The 24439-nt window shown below is 42.4% G+C and overlaps 1 protein-coding gene across 1 annotated transcript in view; it reads left to right on the top strand.

Moving 5' to 3' along the window:
- The window catches only part of NTS (neurotensin), a 77761-nt gene extending 57566 nt beyond the window's left edge, over positions 1 to 20195 (top strand). Inside the window, exons 3-4 of the mRNA XM_077261093.1 lie at positions 2072 to 2296; positions 19819 to 20195. Coding sequence (XP_077117208.1) covers positions 2072 to 2296; positions 19819 to 19968 — 375 coding nt within the window. The 3' untranslated portion in view covers positions 19969 to 20195. The remainder of the gene's footprint in view (positions 1 to 2071; positions 2297 to 19818) is intronic.
- The last annotated feature ends 4244 nt before the right edge of the window (positions 20196 to 24439 follow it).

Raw genomic sequence — 24439 nt, 5'->3', positions numbered from 1 at the left:
TGGGTGGCTTTCTCAAGGAGTATGAAAAAAAGATAAGCCCCATAACTGTTTTAATTTTTTTTTTAATTTGACATGCTGAACAAAACTGTTGCTTTAAAAGGGATCTGCCATTTAATCTAATAGACACTCTTTAAATTTGAGTGATTATTATATTGCCATAAGCAGAACATTGCAGAAACCGAAATCACTTCCCTGTAACACAAATTATCCATTTTGCTGATAGCTCTTATATGAGCAAGAAAAGTGCCATTTTTTTGCAGTCTTGTAATCCATTGTTATTTGCTGCCTTATTTTCATTAGATCATCTAAAAGTTGACCTATTTTTAATTCTCTGTCACCTTGACAGATTGCAATAAAAAAATCTGCTAATAGATCCGTATAAGTTGAAAGATGTGACTTCCCTTGACAAACTTTATGTCAACTCTTTTAACCACAACACTTTGTTGAGGTTCTAAACATTTGGTTATCCAGCAGGATACAGCTCCTTGTTACATAGTGAATTGAAAAATGTAGTCAGCAGTTCCTGCAAGATGAAGGCATTAAAGCTATGGACTGGCCCGCCCATCCCCCAGACCTGAATCCGATTGAACACATCTGGGACATCATGTCTCGCACCATCCACTAACGTCACATTGCACCACAGACTGTCCAGGAGTTGTCAGATGCCTTAGTCCAGGTCTGGGAGGAGATCCATCAAGAGACCATTCACCGCCTCATCAGGAGCATGCCCAGGCATTGTAGGGAGATCATAAAGGCACGAGGAGGCCACACACACTACTGAGCATCATTTCTTTGTCTTGAGGCATTTCCACTGAAGTTGGAACTTTAGCCTGTAACTTCATTTTCCACTTTGATTTTGAGCATCATTCCAACACCAGACCTCCATGGGATATTAGTTGTGATTTACGTTGATCATTTTTAGGTTTTATTGTTCTCAACACATTCCACTATGTAATGATTTACAACTGGAATATTTCATTCAGTCATATCTAGGATGAGGAATTTTAGTGTTCCCTTTATTTTTTTGAGCAGTGTATATTCATATGAACTTACAGTAACAAGGAAAAATAGCAGCACAGTCCTAAAGTTGTGGGTGCAATACTTCCACAAGGATCCAGCCCCGGAGCCTCCAAATGTAGGAAAAATAGATTTAGAAACAGCACTCAAATGGAAATATGTGAAAAAGTGAACTTTATTAACACAGCCGCAAGCAACATTTCAGCTTCTCATTTGAAGCCTTTTTTAAGCATAATATGTGATACCTAATACACATATTTATGTTACTGCAATTACAGCTTAATTGATTATAGGCAAATATAAATGGTGCAATTCATAGTGATTTGTATATAAATACATAAGTCTAATCTATACAGGCATAAATGTATCATATGTGAATACAGTGATAGAAATACAAGTGTACAATCCTGCAATAAGATAATGAATGATATGATAACCCTAGATTCAGTAATACAAGCAAGTGAACACGTGAAAAATAAACATACTGTACACATTAAGAATGATCACCAAAGACCTAGAGGCTTAAGACATGTGGTCTGAGCATCTAACAGATAAGGTGCAAGAAGAGGCTTGAAAGTTCAGACATGTGGCTAAACTGAGGGGAGAAATGGCCAATAGATACAGAGATCGGTGTGAATAAAGCAAAGTTTGGTTCAGGCAAGCCCATTAAAATCAATGGAGACCCAAACTTTGGAGCTGGAAAATCTCTCTGTCTCTCCATGTGTTATGCATGAGAAAGGCTTCAAATGAGAAGCTGAAATGGCACATGTATTTTTTGGGAGTAAAGCCCACCTTTTTCACTGATTTCAATATGAGTGCTTCTTCCAATCGAGGTTTTCTATATTTATATACATATAGATATTTTTGCATATTGGTTTCTAAACCTTTTGCACGGTACTGTTCATTTGTGTATATAAAGTGCAAATTCATTAAAAAAATGCATTATTGCTGGTGCTATAAAAAAGAAAATTGATATAAGTTATGTGCCATGTATAAGAGTATGCTAAAATCTGTTTGCATGTGTCCAAAATAATTAGCAATTATTTAACTTTAGGTGAATAAAGCAAGACCTCCATACTGGAAAATGAGTCTTCTCAATGTATGCAAACTTGTGAACAATTTCAATACCCAAACGGAGGAACCAGGGGAGAATGGAGAAGATGAGCTCCTGGTGAGAAAACAAAATCCAACTTCATTGGATGGTTTTAACTTGGAAGCCATGTTAACAGCAATTCAACTGCAGAAAATTTGCCAAAGCATGTTTTTTCAGCATTCAGAGGTATGACGCAAATAAATTGTTTAATTACAATGTTTGTATTTGAGGTTATTGTGCTAAGGAACCTTAAAGAAATGTTTAGGCTAATATCATTTTAGTTAAGAGAAAAAAAGAATAATGGCTTAGTGGTGATTATGTTTATTGTTTTGTTGCTTCAAAAATGAAAAAATAAGTTTTTCTAAATCATCTACATACAAAATATGATTTTGCTAATATAGAGCATGGGTACCTCCTTCACATAGCTGATTGCTATGCTGAATCTGACATAGATTGGACAACACTGTTCCGGGATTTGTTGTCTCTGTTCTCTTGTTCCTTTCTCTCAATGCTAGGCCTCTGTCACACTTTATGAAACACATACGTAAAAAAACAATACCGGTGTCATCAGTGTTATCCATCAGTGTGTCACCAGTGCTTTATCAGTGCGTCCGTGTTTGCCATTAGTGTTTGTCTGGCATGGATAAAGAAATAACTAAATTACAAAGCTTCTCCTAAAGTTTGCAATGTTAAACACATACAGGACATGTACAGCACACGCATGGCACAATCATGCCATCTGTGTGCTGTAAATGTTTTTCATGGGCCCATTGACTTGTGTTGGCTCTTGTCATCTGTGCTGCCGGAAAAAATGGACATGTCTCTGTTTGTTTTGCACAGACACATGGTTAATGTAAAAGAGCAGCATAGGTTAAAATGGGTACGTGTGAAAAAAACGAATGCCACAGGTACTGCAAACACGGACATGTGAAGGAGGCCTTAGTGAATTAAAGATAGCAACAGGGATATGGAGGAATATGTACCAGGAAAATAAGTGAGTAGAGGGGAAATATCTAAGCTATCAATGAGGGCAGGAGATTGGGACTCACGCACTCCTCAGCTTCAGTGTCTGTACAATAGTGATGAAATTTCTCAGAAACTGTAAATGGGGAAATAAGTCCAGGAATGAGAATGTCCCAGTAGTTTCCCGGAGTTACAGGAGCAGGCTGAAAATTAAATAAAAAATATTAAGGAATGGAGATTGCAGCCTGCAACTTTTTGCTAACCCAAAGCAACCATCAAATTATGTTTTCTATGTCAAATGTGTCCATTGCCTTTTAATGTTTTATTTTACATAATGAAATTAGATGAAAGGTTCAGACCAATTAAAAACAATAAAATACACTATACTCACCTTATTCGATCTCTGAAGGTCCTGTTTTGGTCGTTAACCAGTCGCTGTTGATCTGTACTTTCTAGTCTTATCCTTAACATCTTGGATATAGCCAAAAATTACTATTGCAACTATCTTTGACTGTTTGTTGAGGATGGTAAAAGAAAGCCCAAAACAATGGAGACTGAGTAAGTATAGGAAAGGGGACCTGAGGGGGAAGTGTTGTGAATTCCGCTCTTGGGCTCCCTCCGGTGGTTGTAAGTGGCACTTTTGTGAGTTCTGCTCTTGGGCTCCCTCCGGTGGTTTTAAGTGGTACTGCTGCTCCTTGGATTTAGTAGTCAGCAGCTGCTTCCACTGATTGTCTTTCTGGCTCGGCTATTTAGCCTGGTTCTATCCTTCAGCCTGTGCCAGTTGTCAATGGTTCCTGGTTGGATTCACATCTCTGCTTGGATTTCCCTGATATTCTGACCAGTTCAGCAAAGGTAAGTCCTTGCTTTGTTCTTTTGCAGTCCACTTGTTGTGGACTTAATCTTTCTGCACTTCCTATGTTTTTTCTAGTCCAGCTGGTCAGTATGGATTTATTCAGTTAAGCTGGAAGCTCTGGGAAGCAGATTTACCCCCCACACCTTTAGTCAGGGGTGGAGATTTTTGTAAACTCTGTGGTGGATTTTTCTAGTTTTTAATACTGACCGCACAGTATTCTGTCCTGTTCTATCTAGCTAGCTAGACTGGCCTCCATTGCTACATCCTGGTTTCATTCTGCGTATGTCATTTCCCTCTCCACTCACAGTCAATATTTGTGGGGGGCTGTCCTATCCTTTGGGGATTTTCTCTGAGGCAAGATAGCTTTCCTGTTTCTATCTTTAAGGGAAGTTAGTCCTCCGGCTGTGAAGAGGTGTCTAGGGAGTGACAGGAACATCCCACGGCTACTTCTAGTGTTGTGTTAAGCTCAGGAACTGCGGTCTGTACAGGTACCACCTCCTCCAGAGCACGTCCCATGTTGCTCCTAAACCACCAGCTCATAACAGTACAACTGGCCAAAAATGAATTAAATGCATCTCAAAAGAAGGAAAAGGAAGTTCTGAGCCATTTTTTTTTCTGCAGTCTGTTTTGTCTTTTTTTTCCTCTTAATCGCTGGGTGGTTCAGGATTTTGGCGCTGGCATGGATGTTCAGGGTTTGTTTTCTCGTGTGGATCAACTTGCTGCAAGAGTACAGAGTATCCAAGATTGTGTTGTCCAGACTCCGGCTTTAGAGCCTAGAATTCCAACCCCTGATTTGTTTTTTGGGGACAGATCCAAGTTTTTGAACTTTAAAAATAACTGCAAATAGTTTTTTGCCTTGAAACCCCGTTCCTGTGGTGATTCCATTCAGCAGGTTAAAATTGTCATCTCTCTGCTGTGTGGTGACCCTCAGGACTGGGCATTCTCCCTTGAATCAGGGGATCCGGCATTGCTTAATGTAGACGCATTTTTTCAAGCGCTCGGATTATTGTATGACGAACCTAATTCTGTGGATCATGCAGAAAAGACCTTGTTGGCCCTGTGTCAGGGTCAGGAAGCGGCAGAAGTATACTGCCAGAAATTTAGAAAATGGTCTGTGCTCACTAAATGGAATGAGGAGGCTCTGGCAGCAATTTTCAGAAAGGGTCTTTCTGAAGCCCTTAAAGATGTTATGGTGGGGTTCCCCACACCTGCTCGTTTGAGCGAATCTATGTCTCTAGCCATTCAGATTGATCGGCGCCTGCGCGAGCGCAAAGTTGTGCACCATATGGCAGTATCCTCTGAGCAGAGTCCTGAGCCTATGCAATGTGATAGGATTTTGACTACAGCAGAACGGCAGGGATTCAGATGCCAGAATAGGCTGTGTTTTTACTGTGGTGATTCTGCTCATGCTATTTCTGATTGCCCTAAGCGTACTAAGAGGGTCGCTAGGTCTGTTACCATCAGTACTGTACAGCCTAAATTTCTCTTATCTGTGACCTTGATTTGCTCATTATCGTCCTTTTCTGTCATGGCATTTGTGGATTCAGGCGCTGCCCTGAACTTGATGGACTTGGAATTCGCCAGGCGCTGTGGTTTTTCTTTGCAGCCTTTGCAGAGCCCTATTCCTTTGAGGGGCATTGATGCTACATCGTTGGCCAAGGATAAACCTCAGTATTGGACTCAGCTGACCATGTGCATGGCTCCAGCACATCAGGAAGATTGCCATTTTCTGGTGTTGCATAATTTGCATGATGTTGTTGTACTGGGTTTTCCATGGTTACAGGGACATAATCCGGTGCTGGATTGGAAATCTATGTCTGTGACTAGTTGGGGTTGTCAAGGGGTACATAGTGGCGTTCCTTTGATGTCAATTTCCTCTTCCCCCTCTTGTGAAGTTCCTGAGTTTTTGTCGGATTTCCAGGATGTATTTGATGAGCCCAAGTCCAGTTCCCTTCCTCCACATAGGGATTGTGATTGTGCTATTAACTTGATTCCTGGCTGTAAGTTCCCTAAGGGCCGACTTTTCAATCTGTCTGTGCCAGAGCATGCCGCCATGCGGAGTTATGTTAAGGAGTCTTTGGAGAAGGGGCATATTCGGCCGTCTTCCTCACCATTGGGAGCGGGATTCTTTTTTGTTGCCAAGAAGGATGGCTCCTTGAGACCATGTATTTATTATCGCCTTCTTAATAAGATCACGGTCAAATTCCAATGCCCTTTACCTTTGCTTTCTGATTTGTTTGCTCGGATCAAGGGGGCTAGTTGGTTTACTAAGATTGACCTTCGAGGGGCATATAATCTTGTTCGTATTAAACAGGGTGACGAATGGAAAACTGCATTTAATACGCCCGAAAGCCATTTTGAATACCTTGTGATGCCTTTCGGGCTCTCTAATTCTCCTTCTGTATTTCAGTCCTTCATGCATGATATTTTCCGCAATTATCTTGATTAATTCATGATTGTGTATTTGGATGATATTTTGATTTTTTCCGATGATTGGGAGTCTCATGTGAAGCAGGTCAGGATGGTATTCCAGATCCTTTGTGATAATGCTTTATTTGTGAAGGGGTCTAAGTGCCTATTTGGAGTTCAGAAGGTCTCCTTTTTGGGTTTTATTTTTTCTCCCTCATCTATAGAAATGGATCCTGTTAAGGTCCAAGCCATTCATGACTGGATTCAACCCACATCTGTGAAGAGTCTTCAGAAATTTTTGGGCTTTGCTAATTTTTATCGCCGTTTCATTGCCAACTTTTCCAGTGTGGTTAAGCCCCTGACCGATTTGACGAAGAAAGGCGCTGATGTGACGAATTGGTCCTCTGCGGCTGTTGAGGCCTTTCAGGAGCTTAAACGCCGATTTACTTCTGCCCCTGTGTTGCGTCAGCTGGATGTTTCTCTTCCTTTTCAGGTTGAGGTTGACGCTTCTGAGATTGGGGCAGGGGCCGTTTTGTCTCAGAGGAGTTCTGATGGTTCTTTGATGAAACCGTGTGCCTTTTTTTCCAGAAAGTTTTCGCCTGCGGAGCGCAATTATGATGTCGGCAATCGGGAGTTGTTGGCCATGAAGTGGGCATTTGAGGAGTGGCGACATTGGCTTGAGGGAGCCAAGCACCGCATTGTGGTCTTGACCGATCATAAGAATCTGATTTACCTCGAGTCGGCCAAGCGGCTGAACCCTAGACAGGCTCGATGGTCCCTGTTTTTCTCCCGTTATGATTTTGTTGTCTCGTATCTTCCGGGATCTAAGAATGTTAAGGCTGATGCCCTCTCTAGGAGTTTTTTGCCTGATTCTCCTGGAGTCCTTGAGCCGGTTGGCATTCTCAAGGAAGGGGTGATTCTTTCTGCCATCTCCCCTGATTTACGGCGGGTGCTTCAGGAATTTCAGGCTGATAAACCTGACCGCTGTCCTGTGGGGAAGCTGTTTGTTCCTGATAGATGGACAAGTAAGGTAATTTCTGAGGTTCATTGTTAGGTGTTGGCTGGTCATCCTGGGATTTTTGGTACCAGAGATTTGGTTGCTAGGTCCTTTTGGTGGCCTTCCTTGTCGCGGGATGTGCGTTCTTTTGTGCAGTCCTGTGGGACTTGTGCCCGGGCCAAGCCTTGCTGTTCCCGCGCTAGTGGGTTGCTTTTGCCTTTGCCGGTCCCTGAGAGGCCCTGGACGCATATTTCCATGGATTTTATTTCGGATCTTCCTGTTTCCCAGAAGATGTCTGTTATCTGGGTGGTTTGTGACCGGTTCTCTAAAATGGTCCATTTGGTACCTTTGCCTAAATTGCCTTCCTCCTCTGATTTGGTTCCATTGTTTTTTCAGCATGTGGTTCGTTTGCATGGCATTCCGGAGAATATTGCGTCTGACAGAGGTTCCCAGTTTGTTTCTAGGTTTTGGCAGGCCTTTTGTGCTAGGATGGGCATTGATTTGTCTTTTTCTTTGGCGTTTCATCCTCAGACAAATGGCCAAACTGAGCAAACTAATCAGACCTTGTAGACCTATTTGAGATGCTTTGTGTCTGCTGACCAGGATGATTGGGTGGCTTTCTTGCCGTTGGCAATAATTATAATCGGGCTAGTTCGGCTACTTTGGTTTCGCCTTTCTTTTGTAATTTTGGTTTTCATCCTCGTTTTTCTTCGGGGCAGGTTGAGCCTTCTGATTGTCCTGGTGTGGATTCTGTAATGGACAGGTTACAGCAGATTTGTACTCATGTGGTAGACAATTTGACGTTGTCTCAGGAAAAGGCTCAACGTTTTGCTAACCGCCGTCGGTGTGTTGGTCCCTGGCTTCGAGTGGGGGATTTAGTCTGGTTATCTTCTCATCATGTTCCTATGAAGGTTTCTTCCCCTAAGTTCAAGCCTCGGTTTATTGGTCCTGTAAGAGTCATGTCAGTCTGGTAGTCGGGGGCAGGTATATCTCGCCCAGGTATTTGTCCTATGTGAATTAGGCCGCTCAGTATCTTCAGGATACCGAGGGGTTAATAAGTGCAGGAATAAAGGCTGACCACCTGGAGGTTTCAGGTGTCAGCCTGGGGCACACAGAATGCCTGTCTGTGTGAGACAAACGTGAGTGAGAGCTGTGCTCATGATCTATGTAATGTTAGCTGGGAGGGAGAAGCCCCCCCAGTTGTTAGATAGGAACGTATTTGTTTAGTTAGCGCCGGACAGGCTAGGATTTATTTTTATGTTTTGTTTTCTGTATTTGCTTTCACTTTAATAAACCTGACTTGAGGTCAGTCAACTTGGAAACCTGCTGTCGCCTCAGAGTTCAATGCACAAACCACGTGACCTTTGACCCCAGCAAAGGCGATCCCGGAGTGTTTTGTCACAGTCCTAATAAGATTTCTGAGATTATCAATCCGGTTTCTTTTCGTTTGGTCCTTCCAGCCTCTTTTGCCATCCATAATGTTTTCCATAGATCTTTGTTGCGGAGATATGTGGTGCCCGTTGTTCCCTCTGTTGATCCTCCTGCCCCGGTGTTGGTTGATGGGGAGTTGGAATATGTGGTGGAGGAAATTTTGGATTCTCGTTTTTCGAGGCGGAGGCTTCAGTATCTTGTCAAGTGGAAGTGTTATGGCCAGGAGGATAATTCTTGGGTTGTTGCCTCCGATGTCCATGCCGCCGATTTGGTTCGTGCTTTTCACTTGGCTCATCCTGATCGGCCTGGGGGCTCTGGTGAGGGTTCGGTGACCCCTCCTCAAGGGGGGGGTACTGTTGTGAATTCCGCTCTTGGGCTCCCTCCAGTGGTTGTAAGTGGCACTTTTGTGAGTTCTGTTCTTGGGCTCCCTCCGGTGGATTTAAGTGGAACTGCTGCTCCTTGGATTTAGCAGTCAGCAGCTGCTTCCACTGATCGTTTATTCTGGCTCGGCTATTTATCCTGGCTCTATCCTTCAGCCAGTGCCAGTTGTCAATGGTTCCTGGTTGGATTCACATCTCTGCTTGGATTTCCCTGATATTCTGACCAGTTCAGCAAAGATAAGTCCTTGCTTTGGTCTTTTGCAGTCCACTTGTTGTGGACTTAATCTTTCTGCACTTTCTATGTTTTTTCTAGTCCAGCTTGTCAGTATGGATTTATTCAGTTAAAGGGAAGGTGCCATCAAAAAAATTTTTTTTACAGCAATTGTAAAAATGTAAAGAATTAATGTTTAAATTTTCTTAAAAAATATTATCATTTGTTTATAATTTAGTAAAATATGAAAAATAATTTGAAAAGTTTGGGAATTTCCACTTTTAAACACTAGGGGGAGCAGCTGCTGAAATTTCAGAAAAACCTAGTGTACAACTAGCTCACATTACTGCACTGCAGTAATTATGGGCGGAGTCTGCTGACATGTGTGATGTCTCCTCTCCTCCCATTCTAGGTGTTTGCTAAGGGATAAGAGAGGATGATATTCAGGAACCCAGTGAGCAGCCATTTTGTTGGTGACTGCAGAGTAAGGCTGCCGTCACACTATCAGTATTTGGTCAGTATTTTACCTCAGTATTTGTAAGCCAAAACCAGGAGAGGAGCAATTAGAGGAAAAGTATAATAGAAACATATGCACCACTTCTGCATTTATCACCCACTCCTGGTTTTGGCTTACAAATACTGAGGTAAAATACTGACCAAATACTGAACGTGCGACGGCAGCCTTATACTAACAAGTAGACAGTCACCGAGGATGGCAGGCAGCAAGGATTCTGGGAGATATGTGGTGGAGGGAGCAGGGTGACAGCAGCACAGAGTATTTCAGGAGAGCAGTGTGCTGGTCTATGGGGGGGGCACCATGTTCAGTGCGCGGAGCAGCCAGGGATTGTACATAGAGCGCTGTCTTTTATACACATGGATGGACCGTCTGCTCCACAGAAATCCAGGAAACATTTCTGCGGATTGATGACCTGTTCTGATCCAGACATTGCATGCAAAGACCCCATTCCCCTCCTCAGATCCTGTCTTCTCTATCCTGTCCTGGCGATGTGTGAAAGTGAGACGACAGGCGAAGTACGGGGTGACGCTGGGAAGGAAACGTAGCCATATAGTAACGATAAAAATGAGACCCCTCTCTTCAGCTGCATCACCAGCCCTGACTGCACCTAACTGGAGGTCATGCTGCCCCCTCTATTACCCCAGACCCGCGTGCAGGTGCTCAGCCAGAACCACCATAGAATGGGTCCGCTTTCTGAAGATAATACTGCCATAGTGTTCTCACATAATGCCACCATATAGATCACACACACAATACTATCAAATAGATCACACAATACTGTCATACAGTTCTCACATACCACCATATAGATCACACATAATACCGCCATATAATTCTCACCTAGTACTGCCACATAGATCACACATAATCCCACAATATAGTTCTCATATACCACCGTCATATAGTTTTTACATCATTCCACAACACTGATCAAACATAATACCACCATATAGATCACATATAATACCGTCACATAGATCACACAATACTTGGCGGCATAATGTGTGATATTATATATATTATAATATCTCGGCATAATGTGTGGTCTTTACAGGAGTATTATGTGATAAATATATATAGCGGCATTATACGTGATCCATATGGTATTGTGCTGCTCTAGGGAGGTCACAGAGACGTATGGTGGAAGGAGCAGGGTGACAGGAGCACAGAGTATTTCAGGAGAGCAGTGTACTGGTCTATGGGTGGGAGGGTGTGCTCACACTCACACGCTCGCAACTGTATACTTAGCCTTTACTGGCTATTAAAATGGGGGACACCCCCCAAAAAAAGACGTGGGGCCCCCTATAATTAATAACCATCAAATACTATGCAGACAGCTGCGGGCTGACATTAATAGCCTAGGAAGGGGCCATGGATATTGTCCCCCCCAGGCTAAAAAGATCAGCTCTCAGCCGCCTTTTACATGCGCCTCTTCTGGCGCTTTGCCTGGCAATTTCCACTTGCCCTGTAGCGGTAGCAAGTGGGGTTCATATTTTTGGGGTTAATGTCACCTTCATATTGTCCGGTGACATCAAGCCCACGGCTTAGTAATGGAGAGGCATCTATAAGGCACCCATCCATTACTAATCCTATAGTTGTATTGTAAAGACTCGGCCAGAATAAAGTCCTTTATTGATCTTTTACCATACCGAACGCATAATCCTCGACTCCCTCAACAAAAATAATAAACCACATTGGGGAAAGACACGCAGGGGGAGAGGAGTGCATAGGAGAGGATTAGATACTGACTGCTGAGCCGTGTATCTAATCCTGTCCTGTGTGATACCAACTGCTGAGCCGTGTATCTAATCCTGTCCTGTGTGATACCGACTGCTGAGCCGTGTATCTAATCCTGTCCTGTGTGATACCGACTGCTGAGCCGTGTATCTAATCCTGTCGTGTGATACCAACTGCTGAGCCGTGTATCTAATCCTGTCCTGTGTGTTACCAACTGCTGAGCCGTGTATCTAATCCTGTCCTGTGTGTTACCAACTGCTGAGCCATGTATCTATTCCTGTCCTGTGTGATACCGACTGCTGAGCCGTGTATCTATTCCTGTCCTGTGTGATACCGATTGCTGAGCCATGTATCTAATCCTGTCCTGTGTGTTATCAACTGCTGAGCCGTGTATCTAATCCTGTCCTGTGTGATACCGACTGCTGAGCCGTGTATCTAATCCTGTCCTGTGTGTTACCAACTGCTGAGCCGTGTATCTAATCCTGTCCTGTGTGATACCGACTGCTGAGCCATGTATCTAATCCTGTCCTGTGTGATACCAACTGCTGAGCCGTGTATCTAATCCTGTCCTGTGTGATACTGTCTGCTGAGGACACAGTACACAGGACAGGATTAGCTACCCAGGACTAGATTAGCTACACAGGACAGAGGTAGCAGTGGTAGGTGTATATAGAGGCAGATAGTGGTATACAGAGGCAGGCAGCAGTGGTATACAGAGGCAGGCAGCAGTGGTATACAGAGGCAGGCAGCAGTGGTATACAGAGGCAGGCAGCAGTGGTATACAGAGGCAGGCAGCAGTGGTATACAGAGGCAGCCAGCAGTGGTATACAGAGGCAGCCAGCAGTGGTATACAGAGGCAGCTAGCAGTGGTATACAGAGGCAGCTAGCAGTGGTATATAGAGGCAGCTAGCAGTGGTATATAGAGGCAGCTAGCAGTGGTATATAGAGGCAGCTAGCAGTGGTATATAGAGGCAGCTAGCAAGGGTATATAGAGGCAGGTAGCAAGGGTATATAGAGGCAGGTAGCAGGGGTATATAGAGGCATGTAGCAGGGGTATATAGAGGCATGTAGCAGGGGTATATAGAGGCAGCTAGCAGTGGTATATAGAGGCAGCTAGCAGTGGTATATAGAGGCAGCTAGCAGTGGTATATAGAGGCAGCTAGCAGTGGTATATAGAGGCAGGTAGCAGTGGTAGGTGGTATATAGGGGCTGGTAGCAGTGGTAGGTGGTATATAGGGGCTGGTAGCAGTGGTAGGTGGTATATAGAGGCAGGTAGCAGTGGTATATAGGGGCAGGTAGCAGGGGTATATAGAGGCAGCTAGCAGTGGTATATAGAGGCAGCTAGCAGTGGTATATAGAGGCAGCTAGCAGTGGTATAAAGAGGCAGGTAGCAAGGGTATATAGAGGCAGGTAGCAGTGGTATATAGGGGCAGCTAGCAGTGGTATATAGAGGCATGTAGCAGGGGTGTATAGAGGCATGTAGCAGGGGTATATAGAGGCAGGTAGCAGTGGTATATAGGGGCAGCTAGCAGTGGTATATAGAGGCAGCTAGCAGTGGTATATAGGGGCAGGTAGCAGTGGTATATAGGGGCAGCTAGCAGTGGTATATAGGGGCAGCTAGCAGTGGTATATAGAGGCAGCTAGCAGTGGTATATAGAGGCAGCTAGCAGTGGTATATAGAGGCAGCTAGCAGTGGTATATAGGGGCAGCTAGCAGTGGTATATAGAGGCAGCTAGCAGTGGTATATAGAGGCAGCTAGCAGTGGTATATAGAGGCAGCTAGCAAGGGTATATAGAGGCAGGTAGCAAGGGTATATAGAGGCAGGTAGCAGTGGTATATAGAGGCAGGTAGCAGTGGTATATAGGGGCAGCTAGCAGTGGTATATAGAGGCAGCTAGCAGTGGTATATAGAGGCAGCTAGCAGTGGTATATAGAGGTAGCTAGCAGTGGTATATAGAGGCAGCTAGCAGTGGTATATAGGGGCAGGTAGCAGTGGTATATAGAGGCAGCTAGCAATGGTATATAGAGGCAGCTAGCAGTGGTATATAGGGGCAGGTAGCAGTGGTATATAGGGTCAGGTAGCAAGGGTATATAGAGGCAGGTAGCAAGGGTATATAGAGGCAGGTAGCAGGGGTATATAGAGGCATGTAGCAGGGGTATATAGAGGCATGTAGCAGGGGTATATAGAGGCAGCTAGCAGGGGTATATAGAGGCAGCTAGCAGTGGTATATAGAGGCAGCTAGCAGTGGTATATAGAGGCAGCTAGCAGTGGTATATAGAGGCAGCTAGCAGTGGTATATAGAGGCAGCTAGCAGTGGTATATAGGGGCAGGTAGCAGTGGTAGGTGGTATATAGGGGCTGGTAGCAGTGGTAGGTGGTATATAGGGGCTGGTAGCAGTGGTAGGTGGTATATAGAGGCAGGTAGCAGTGGTATATAGGGGCAGGTAGCAGTGGTATATAGAGGCAGCTAGCAGTGGTATATAGAGGCAGCTAGCAGTGGTATATAGAGGCAGGTAGCAAGGGTATATAGAGGCAGGTAGCAAAGGTATATAGAGGCAGGTAGCAGGGGTATATAGAGGCATGTAGCAGGGGTATATAGAGGCAGGTAGCAGTGGTATATAGAGGCAGGTAGCAGTGGTATATAGGGGCAGCTAGCAGTGGTATATAGAGGCAGCTAGCAGTGGTATACAGGGGCAGGTAGCAGTGGTATATAGGGGCAGCTAGCAGTGGTATATAGAGGCAGCTAGCAGTGGTATATGGGGGCAGGTAGCAGTGGTATTTAGAGGCAGCTAGCAGTGGTATATAGAGGCAGCTAGCAGTGGTATATAGAGGCAGCTAGCAGTGGTATATAGAGGCAGCTAGCAGTGGTATATAGAGGCAGCTAGCAGTGGTATATAGAGGCAGCTAGCAGTGGTATATAGAGGCAACTAGCAGTGGTATATAGAGGCAGCTAGCAGTGGTATATAGGGGCAGCTAGCAGTGGTATATAGGGGCAGCTAGCAGTGGTATATAGAGGCAGCTAGCAGTGGTATATAGAGGCAGCTAGCAGTGGTATATAGGGGCAGGTAGCAGTGGTATATAGAGGCAGCTAGCAGTGGTATATAGAGGCAGCCAGCAGTGGTATATAGAGGCAGCTAGCAGTGGTATATAGAGGCAGCTAGCAGTGGTATATAGAGGCAGCTAGCAGTGGTATATAGAGGCAGCTAGCAGTGGTATATAGAGGCAGCTAGCAGTGGTATATAGGGGCAGCTAGCAGTGGTATATAGAGGCAGCTAGCAGTGGTATATACAGGCAGCTAGCAGTGGTATATAGAGGCAGCTAGCAGTGGTATATAGGGGCAGGTAGCAGTGGTATATAGAGGCAGCTAGCAGTGGTATATAGAGGCAGCTAGCAGTGGTATATAGGGGCAGGTAGCAGTGGTATATAGAGGCAGCTAGCAGTGGTATATGGGGGCAGGTATCAGTGGTAGGTGGTATATAGGGGCTGGTAGCAGTGGTATATAGGGGCAGGTAGCAGTGGTAGATAGGGGCTGGTAGAAGTGGTAGATGCATAAGAAAATAAAAACGCTGTACTTACCTTCCGTCCTCTCCCAGGATGTGCTGAGTCATGTTCAGGGCAGAGCAGTGTGACATCTCCCTGCTCTGCTCTGAACAGGTTGGCAGTGATTGCAGCCTGTAATGTAATACTAAGTACAGGCTGCAATCACAGCTCCTCGCTGCAGATACTCACCTCGGACCCTCGGCAGCAGCTTCTCCCTGGCAGCTTCTGCCATCGCACGCACTGAGCTGTGTGTGCGATGGCAGAGGGAAATAAACAAAATGGCCGCGATCTCCTCTCACAGCTGTGATGTAGCAGCTCAGTGGGCATGTCCAAGTCACAGCTGAGAGGCAGGAGGAGATGCGGTCGGAGCCCGACCGTTGGCTCCTATGTACATGGCTGCCGTAAGTGAGGTGTGCAAGTGTCGTGCCCAGACACTTACACCCACACTAATGAAAATGGCGGCCTCCAGTGGTGAATGTAAAAGTGAATAAATAAAAAAGTATGAAAGAGGTACATTTACTTTTGTATTAAAAATAATTGATTATATAATCAATAATTATTAATACAAAAACTAAAATCACGGCACCCTCCCTTTAAGCTGGAAGCTCTGGGAAGCAGATTTACCTCCCAGACCTTTAGTCAGGTGTGGAGATTTTTGTAAACTCTGTGGTGGATTTTTCTAGTTTTTAATACGGACCGCACAGTATTCTGTCCTGTTCTATCTATCTAGCTTGACTGGCCTCCTTTGCTACATCCTGGTTTCATTCTGCGTATGTCATTTCCCTCTCCACTCACAGTCAATATTTGTGGGGGGCTGTCCTATCCTTTGGGGATTTTCTCTGAGGCAAGATAGCTTTCCTGTTTCTATCTTTAGGGGAAGTTAGTCCTCCGGCTGTGAAGAGGTGTCTAGGTAGTGACAGGAACATCCCACGGCTACTTCTAGTGTTGTGTTAAGCTCAGGAACTGCGGTCTGTACAGGTACCACCTCCTCCAGAGCATGTCCCATGTTGCTCCTAAACCACCAGCTCATAACAGGGAAGAGAAGATGACATGAAAGTGATCGCAGCCGACTTCAGACTTACAGATGCAAGATACAAACCCAAAACTGAGGGGAGTTGAAAATGAATGATTAAGGAATACAAATTGCTGAAACTTAGTGCTACTTCTTTACCTTTGGTTAACTTCTAACGTATTTAATAACTGGACCATGTATTTCATGCCAAATTAACCACATACTTTAAGGGAAAGGTTGGCACGAGTGCTTTCATTAACTCACAAAATGCTGCATAGACACTTATTTAGTTCTTTTCCAAACTTATTACATCTTTTGGGGTTTGCATGGTCTGACTTCTCCATAAATCATCCTTGCCTTTAGGAGAAAACCATAATTATGCAACAGAACTGCTCATCTACTTGTCTCTTATGACTTACAGTTACTAAGTTTTACCAGTTTCTCTTGTCTTCCTAATTTAAAAAAAACAGAAGTATCATTTTTTTTATATTAGCATTCAAGTGTGAAAGGAAATTAGTATATCAGGTGTGATCATTCTTATGAACAGATGCAAGAGTCTACTGAGTATCCATTGTACACTCACCGGCCACTTTATTAGGTACACCTGTCCAACTTCTTGTTAACACTTAATTTCTAATCAGCCAATCACATGGCGGCAACTCAGTGCATTTAGGCATGTAGACATGGTCAAGACAATCTCCTGCAGTTCAAACCGAGCATCAGTATGGGGAAGAAAGGTGATTTGAGTGCCTTTGAACGTGGCATGGTTGTTGGTGCCAGAAGGGCTGGTCTGAGTATTTCAGAAACTGCTGATCTAATGGGATTTTCACGCACAACCATCTCTAGGGTTTACAGAGTATGGTCCGAAAAAGAAAAAAAATCCAGTGAGCGGCAGTTCTGTGGGCGGAAATGCCTTGTTGATGCCAGAGGTCAGAGGAGAATGGGCAGACTGGTTCGAGCTGATAGAAAGGCAACAGTGACTCAAATCGCCACCCGTTACAACCAAGGTAGGCCTAAGAGCATCTCTGAACGCACAGTGCATCGAACTTTGAGGCAGATGGGCTACAGCAGCAGAAGACCACACCGGGTACCACTCCTTTCAGCTAAGAACAGGAAACTGAGGCTACAATTTGTACAAGCTCATCGAAATTGGACAGTAGAAGATTGGAAAAACGTTGCTTGGTCTGATGAGTCTCGATTTCTGCTGCGACATTCGGATGGTAGGGTCAGAATTTGGTGTAAACAACATGAAAGCATGGATCCATCCTGCCTTGTATGGAGCATCTTTGGGATGTGCAGCCGACAAATCTGCGGCAACTGTGTGATGCCATCATGTCAATATGGACCAAAATCTCTGAGGAATGCTTCCAGCACCTTGTTGAATCTATGCCACGAAGAATTGAGGCAGTTCTGAAGGCAAAAGGGGGTCCAACCCGTTACTAGCATGGTGTACCTAATAAAGTGGCCGGTGAGTGTATATGGTTCAGTATTTGTTCTCTGTTTATAAATCATGAACTTCAGCAGAGTTCTTCTTGGCAAATATGCCTCTTGGGCATTACGTAAGTAGAGGGCACTCAGTTTAACATAGCAGACAGCAACTGAGAAAAGTGGTTTAGTGAACAGCAGATATGAAAGATGAAAAAGGAGAAAGTGTGAAGAAGAAGAATGGAAGCAGAGTAAGTGGCTTTGTTTCAAGAGAACACAAATTACAGACCATTATGAGAGAGTGCATATTGTATTCTATAGTGCAGCACTATTCTACAGATAGTATTTTCTTGTTTCCAAAAATAAGTTGCTTAATTTTAAAAATATATAGTCTGCAAAGAGTATGTCTCTCAGACTCAAGAAGTAGGGTAAGCAGCCCTTTCGTTTCCAAAAGCATTTACACAATTGTTTGACGTAAGTATTTGGCTTGATTTTGTTACTGCAATTACTAGGAGTGCTCTAGAGAAGCTGTGTAGGCTGAACACTTTTTTGTCTAGCAAAGCAAATTTCCCTGTTGCGAAAATTACAATTCCAATTGTATATATGTGGTAGTCTCCAATAAAACTGATGTTTTATTTAAAAAACAAAGTGATTTGTGAATACTATTAATTTACTATGTGAAGCACTAATGAGTCTACACATTGATGTGGTCTGTAAGTAAGAAGTGTCTTCTAGTTTTGGAAGTTTTTTAACCCATTATCTACCAATGTCCTTTTTTGGGGATGCCTAATCTTTAGCTTCTAGCAATTAAGATTTTATAATTTTTATAATTAGGTCCAATTTGTTGTGTTGTGTTTGTAAAATGAATGTTTTCAAAATAGGAAATCATGTCATTGTCATTTTTAATTGAATATTGGGACGCCCTTTTGTGAAAAATCTGTACTTGTAAAAATTTTAATTTGGCAAGTAATGGGTTAACACTTGGCTTTGTAATTTTCCACATACGGCCTTATATAACTAAACATTGATTTCATGCAAGTATTTTATTACAGTAGCAAGAACTCTAAACTTTATAATTTTACATGCAGTATCATTGAGCTGAAAGTGCACGCTTTAATTCTAATATTCTTCTCACATTCCCCTTCATCTATATTCCCTAATTCCCCACTAGATTGCATTGAGCCCACTGATATTTTAAATGTCATTCATCAGCAAATCCTACAACATGGCTACAATATTACATGGAAACATAATAATAAACTGGCTTCAATAGTGATGCAAAAATAAAGCATATTACAATTTAGCATTATGCAACTGTAGCTAGATGATAAATAAATGTGAATAATAGTAATCAGTCATTAAATAAACTTTACTTATTATTTCCATAAGAAAATAACTTTATATTTATACATTATACACAATAATTGGTTTTAGTGATTCAAATGTTTGTCTGGGCATCAACTATTGATGACCTATCCTCAGGATAGAAATTAAACTAAAAAATAATCCTATCTGAAGGATAGGTCATCAATATCAGATCAATGGTGGTCCGACACCTGTCACCCCACTCATCTGATATTATTAGCTCTACTGGTGGCGGGATGTATAGAGATGGACAGCACAGCTTAGTTCAACGTATAGAGAAAATGGAAGCTGATCGCTGTACTTTGTACATTGGATAGTATACATTGAATGAAGTGCTGCTCATCTCTTCCATAATTATATCTGGATGCCCCAGGAGCTAATAACAGCTTATCAATGGGGGTGCCAGGTATTGCACTGCCACTGAGCTGATATTGATGACCCCAAGGATAGTTCATAAATATTATATGCCCTGACAACACTTTTAAGGATATTCATGCAATGCAAAGACACATTTAATCAACTTGTTGGAGCTGATAAAAACAGAGCATGAATCTATTTAGTGATGCTAGTTGGCATGGGAATAATGTGTTGATTCTTCTCTAAAAGAATCAGGAAGTTGCCAGCAAGGTTTTAGACGATGCCCCTGATAAAATACAAAACTAGCTAAGATACTGCCTAAAAATTGACATTTTTCATTTTAAGAATATATTGATGATGTAAGAAATCTACAGTAGTAGCTCCAATTATAAGATTATGTGTACACTATATCATACTTCATGACATCCACATCACTTGCAATTTAATGTATCAGGCAAACTAGGTTTCTGATTTATCAATTTAATGAGATCTCTGCAATTTTGTTTTTTCAGCTGATTCCACGGGATTATCTTGAACCCAGCAGTTCAAACAGTGAAAGTGAAGATATTGTAAAGAGGAAAACCCCTTATATTTTGAAAAGACAAGCCATTGTAGGCAAAGCTAGAAGACCCTACATACTGAAAAGGAGCTCTTATTACTAACAATTTAATATCATTCACAAAGATTTGTTTAATTTATAAGTAAATGTGATTTATGGTTCTTTTACTTACAATTAAAGTTCTATTTGTGCCATAAATAAATTGGAAAATGATTGTCATTAATATAAAGTAAAAAGTGTTTTTATTCACGTAGTTCGTTAAATGTGATTTTTATAAATATAATATTATTTGCACTTTTACATTTTAAAAATAAATACCATTTATCTGCATCGTGTTAATGCATTGAATCAGAAGCAATATTGGCATTAAATGGTGGTCACGAAATTGGACTACTGAGATTTATTCTTAGGAAAAGATATTCACGAGTAATCAGACGTGATAGTCAGATGTATCCTTGGTAAATGAAAAGTTAAAAAGACTGTTTCATTTACTTCTTCTCATCTAGATTGACAATAAAGGTATACACTTAATTTTTACTGATTTCTTATTTCTGTGCTTTCTTTCCCTAAAACACAATAATCATAAGAAATAAAAAAGCAATTTGAACTTTGCCAGAACAATAAGTTAAGATTTTTAGGATAATTGGATTAGAAAAAACACTTTAAGACAATGCCATGTGTACATTTTATAGCTGGTATTTCAGCTTCCATTGATATAAGTTATTTACAACATTTTCCAAAAAACCAAGGATAGGAATGGCTTTGTTTCTAACCCTAATACATATTCTATCGAGACACATGACAGAAAATCGAGCCTCCTGATGAGCCAGAGAGGCGAAACGCGTTGAGGCCACTTGTATACCAGGTGGACGGCATCTCACCTAATGATGAGTACAAACTCCATTTGTATGCCTCAGCTTCTGCGAAACATTGCGTGTTTAAATCTGGCAGAGGGCATTAGTTATAGGCTGATCATATTTATTTGTATTGGGTGGTGTTCATCATGATTTTTTCTACTCGACACTATGTCTATATGAGACATATATTCATCTGGTCCAGCTAGTATTCATCATTGTTTTGATGGTTAGCTTTTACCTGTTCGGTGGAAAAATGTTTTTTCAATGGCATTATGATTTAGGTGAATGGAATATGCAGTAATTTGTACAAAAGTGACTTTTGTCATAAATCATCCATAAGTATCGTTATAAGTGCATTTTCACTTCCGTCTAACGCCTACTAACATGTTCTCTAATTGTTTTTAATGGCACGGTGTGGGGTATAGATCTCCCTATTACAGGTGTGTTTCATGTATAGTCTATAGGGGTACCTTCAGTGCATCATTGTGTGGGTAGAGGGACCCTTTGGACCAATCAGGGCCAATCTAGGGACCCCAGGGCCAGCCGTCGCTGAGTGGGGGTGCCAATATGTTTCCCCTAGGGTGCCAACCCCCGCAGACAGGCAGACTTCAGCATAGACACACATTAGGGTATGTCTCTTTCCCCATCCCAGTTTTTTTCACGGTGTGTTTTCATTTAGCCTTTGGTGTAGCCACAGGTTGGTGGCATTTTAAATAACATTTAATAAAAAAATTTTTTAGGGTATTACATGATGTCATACTAAATTATTGCCCCATTGAATTTATTTGAATTGAAAAATCAGTTTTGTACATCGACTGAAATTCTTGCCCATTCTTCCTTGGCAAACAACTCGAGCTCAGTCAGTGAGGTTTGATGGAGATCGTTTGTGAACAGCAGTTTTCAGCCCTTTCCACAGATTCTCGATTGGATTGAGGTCTGGACTCTGACTTGGCCATTCTAACACCTGAATGCGTTTATTTGTGAACCATTCCATTGTAGATTTTGCTTTATGTTTGGGATCATTGTCTTGTTGGAAGACAAATCTCCGTCCCTGTCTCAGGTCTTTTGCAGACTCAAACAGGTTTTCTTCAAGAATGGTCCTGTATTTGGCTCCATCCATATTCCCATCAATTTTGGCTCCATCCATATTCCCATCAATTTTAACCATCTTCCCTGTCCCTGCTGAAGAAAAGCAGGCTCAAACCATGATGCTGCCACCACCATATTTGACAGTGGGGATGGTGTGTTCAGGGTGATGAGCTGTATTGCCTTTACGCCAAACATATCGTTTGGCATTGTTGCCAAAAAGTTCAATTTTGGTTTCATCTGACCAGAGCACCTTCTTCCACATGTTTGGTTTGTCTCCCAGGTGGCTTGTTGCAAACTTTAAATAACACTTTTTATGGATATCTTTGAGAAATGGCTTTCTTCTTGCCACTCTTCCATAAAGGCCAGATTTGTGCAGCGTATGACTGATTGTTGTCCTATGGACAGACTGTCCCACCTCAGCTGTAGATCTCTGCAGTTCATTCAGAGTGATCATAGGCCTCTTAGCTGCATCTCTGATCAGTCTTCTCCTTGTTTGAGATGAAAGTTTGGAGGGACGGCCGGGTCTTGGTAGATTTGCAGTGGTATGATACACCTTCCATTTCAATATGATCGCTTGCACCGTGCTCCTTGGGATGTTTAAAGTTTTTGGAAATCATTTTGCATCCAAATCCAGCTTTAAACTTCTCCACAACAGTATCACGGACCTGCCTGTTGTGTTCCTTGGTCTTCATGATGCTCTGTGCTTCAAACAGAACCCTGAGACTATCACAGAGCAGGTGCATTTATACGAAGACTTGATTACACACAGGTGGATTATATTTATCATCATTTGGCATTTAGGACAACATTGATCATTCAGAGATCCACAATGAACTTCTGGAGTGAGTTTGCTGCACTGAAAGTAAAGGGGCCAAATAATATTGCACGCCCCACTTTTCAGTTTTGGAAATTCCACAAAAATTTAAAATAACCAATAAATTTTGTTCAACTTCACAATCGTGTTCCACTTGTTGTTGATTCTTCACCAAAAATTTACATTTGGTATCTTTATGTTCGAAGCATGATATGTGGGAAAACGTTGAAAAGTTCCAGGGAGCCGAATACCTTTGCAATAAACTGTACCCTTTATCATATTGTTACCTCTTCAGGTGCTTCACAGGAATTAAAACAAATTAGAAGAAAACCATGAAAAATTGCATTATAGTTTACAAAAATGTTGCTTGATTACCATTTGTTTCATTTTCCCAAGGGTAAAAGGAGAAAGTGGACCACATGATATGTTACTCAATTTCTACTGAGTACATTTATACCCCATATGTGATTAGAAACTGTAACAGAGCTTAGAAAGGAAAGAATCACTATTTTAGTTTTAAAGTGAAAATTTGGCCTAATTAGATTGTGGACACCATGTCTTGTACAGAGACGCCAGAGTGCAGAAACCCTCACAAATGACGATACTTTGGAAACTGCACTCCAGAAGGAATTCATATGTGGTTGTGATAACCATTTTGAACCAATAGGTGCTTCACAGAATTTGACACTATTGGACTGTGCAAATTAACAATTAAAAATCCCCTGAAATGCCAAAAAGGCAGAACCCCTCTACAAGTGACCCAATTTTAGACAGAGCACATCATATGATAGCTATATAGAGGTTTAGTTATTATTTTTCTCACAGGAGAGTTGCATCATTTTATGAAATTGAGCTGTGAAATGAAATATTCCAATTCTTGCAGAAAAATGTTGCTTTATGCTATGTGCCCATGTTGCAGAAATGCTGTGGAAATGTCCGCAGCATTTCTGCAACTCCCTGCCATGGGTAAAACGCATGCAGAATTCGCATGCGTTTTCCCGCAAAACACAAGCGTTTTGCAAGCGTTTTTAGGAAAAGTGATTGACAAGTTGGTCACACTTGTCAAGCATAGTGCTTGACAAGTATGACCAACTTTTTACTATTAATGCTGCCTATGCAGCATCAATAGTAGAAGATAGAATATTAAAAATAATAAGAAAAATAAAAAATATGGTTATTCTCATCTTCCCACGGCGACCGATCTCCTCAGTGGTGCTCCCGGTACGTTCCGTTCCCAGGGATGCTTTGCACGAAGGACCTTTGTGATGTTACGATCGCATGACCGCGACGTCATCTCAGGTGAATTGCACAATGCATCCCTGGGAACTGAATCCGCTGCGTGCACCGCTGAGAGGCGGGAGGACTCCGGGGGCCATCAGAAGGTAAGTATATCCCTATTTTTTATTTTAAATCTTTTTTTCTCCTCCAAACCCTGGCTACCATCCACACATGAAGCGCTCACTTTACGCATGATGGGCATAGCCACATGCATAAAGTGAGCGTTTCAATGCAATCCTATGGTGGCGGAATCGCTGCAATTCTGCAGAAATAATGAACATGCTGCAGATTTTACCACTATGCGATTCCACAGCAAAAAAATCTGCAGCATGGGCACAGCAAATGCTGAATCCCGTAGGATTGTGTGGCGTCCCTAGGTCCTGGTCATCAAAGTAGCATTGCTTTCCTCACGGGGAGAGTGATGTTACGTTTGGAAGCAATGAAGGATATCTTTTATCAGGTAATCACCATATACACAACATGTTCACACTCCAGCCCACAAGGGGGAGCTTTTGATCATATTCCTAGGTAACTCC

This window comes from Ranitomeya variabilis, chromosome 5 (genome assembly GCF_051348905.1).
Source record: "Ranitomeya variabilis isolate aRanVar5 chromosome 5, aRanVar5.hap1, whole genome shotgun sequence".
NCBI classification, from domain to species: Eukaryota; Metazoa; Chordata; class Amphibia; order Anura; family Dendrobatidae; genus Ranitomeya; species Ranitomeya variabilis.
The sequence above is the reverse complement of the archived record's forward strand: the minus strand, read 5'-3'. Positions and strand labels throughout refer to the sequence as shown.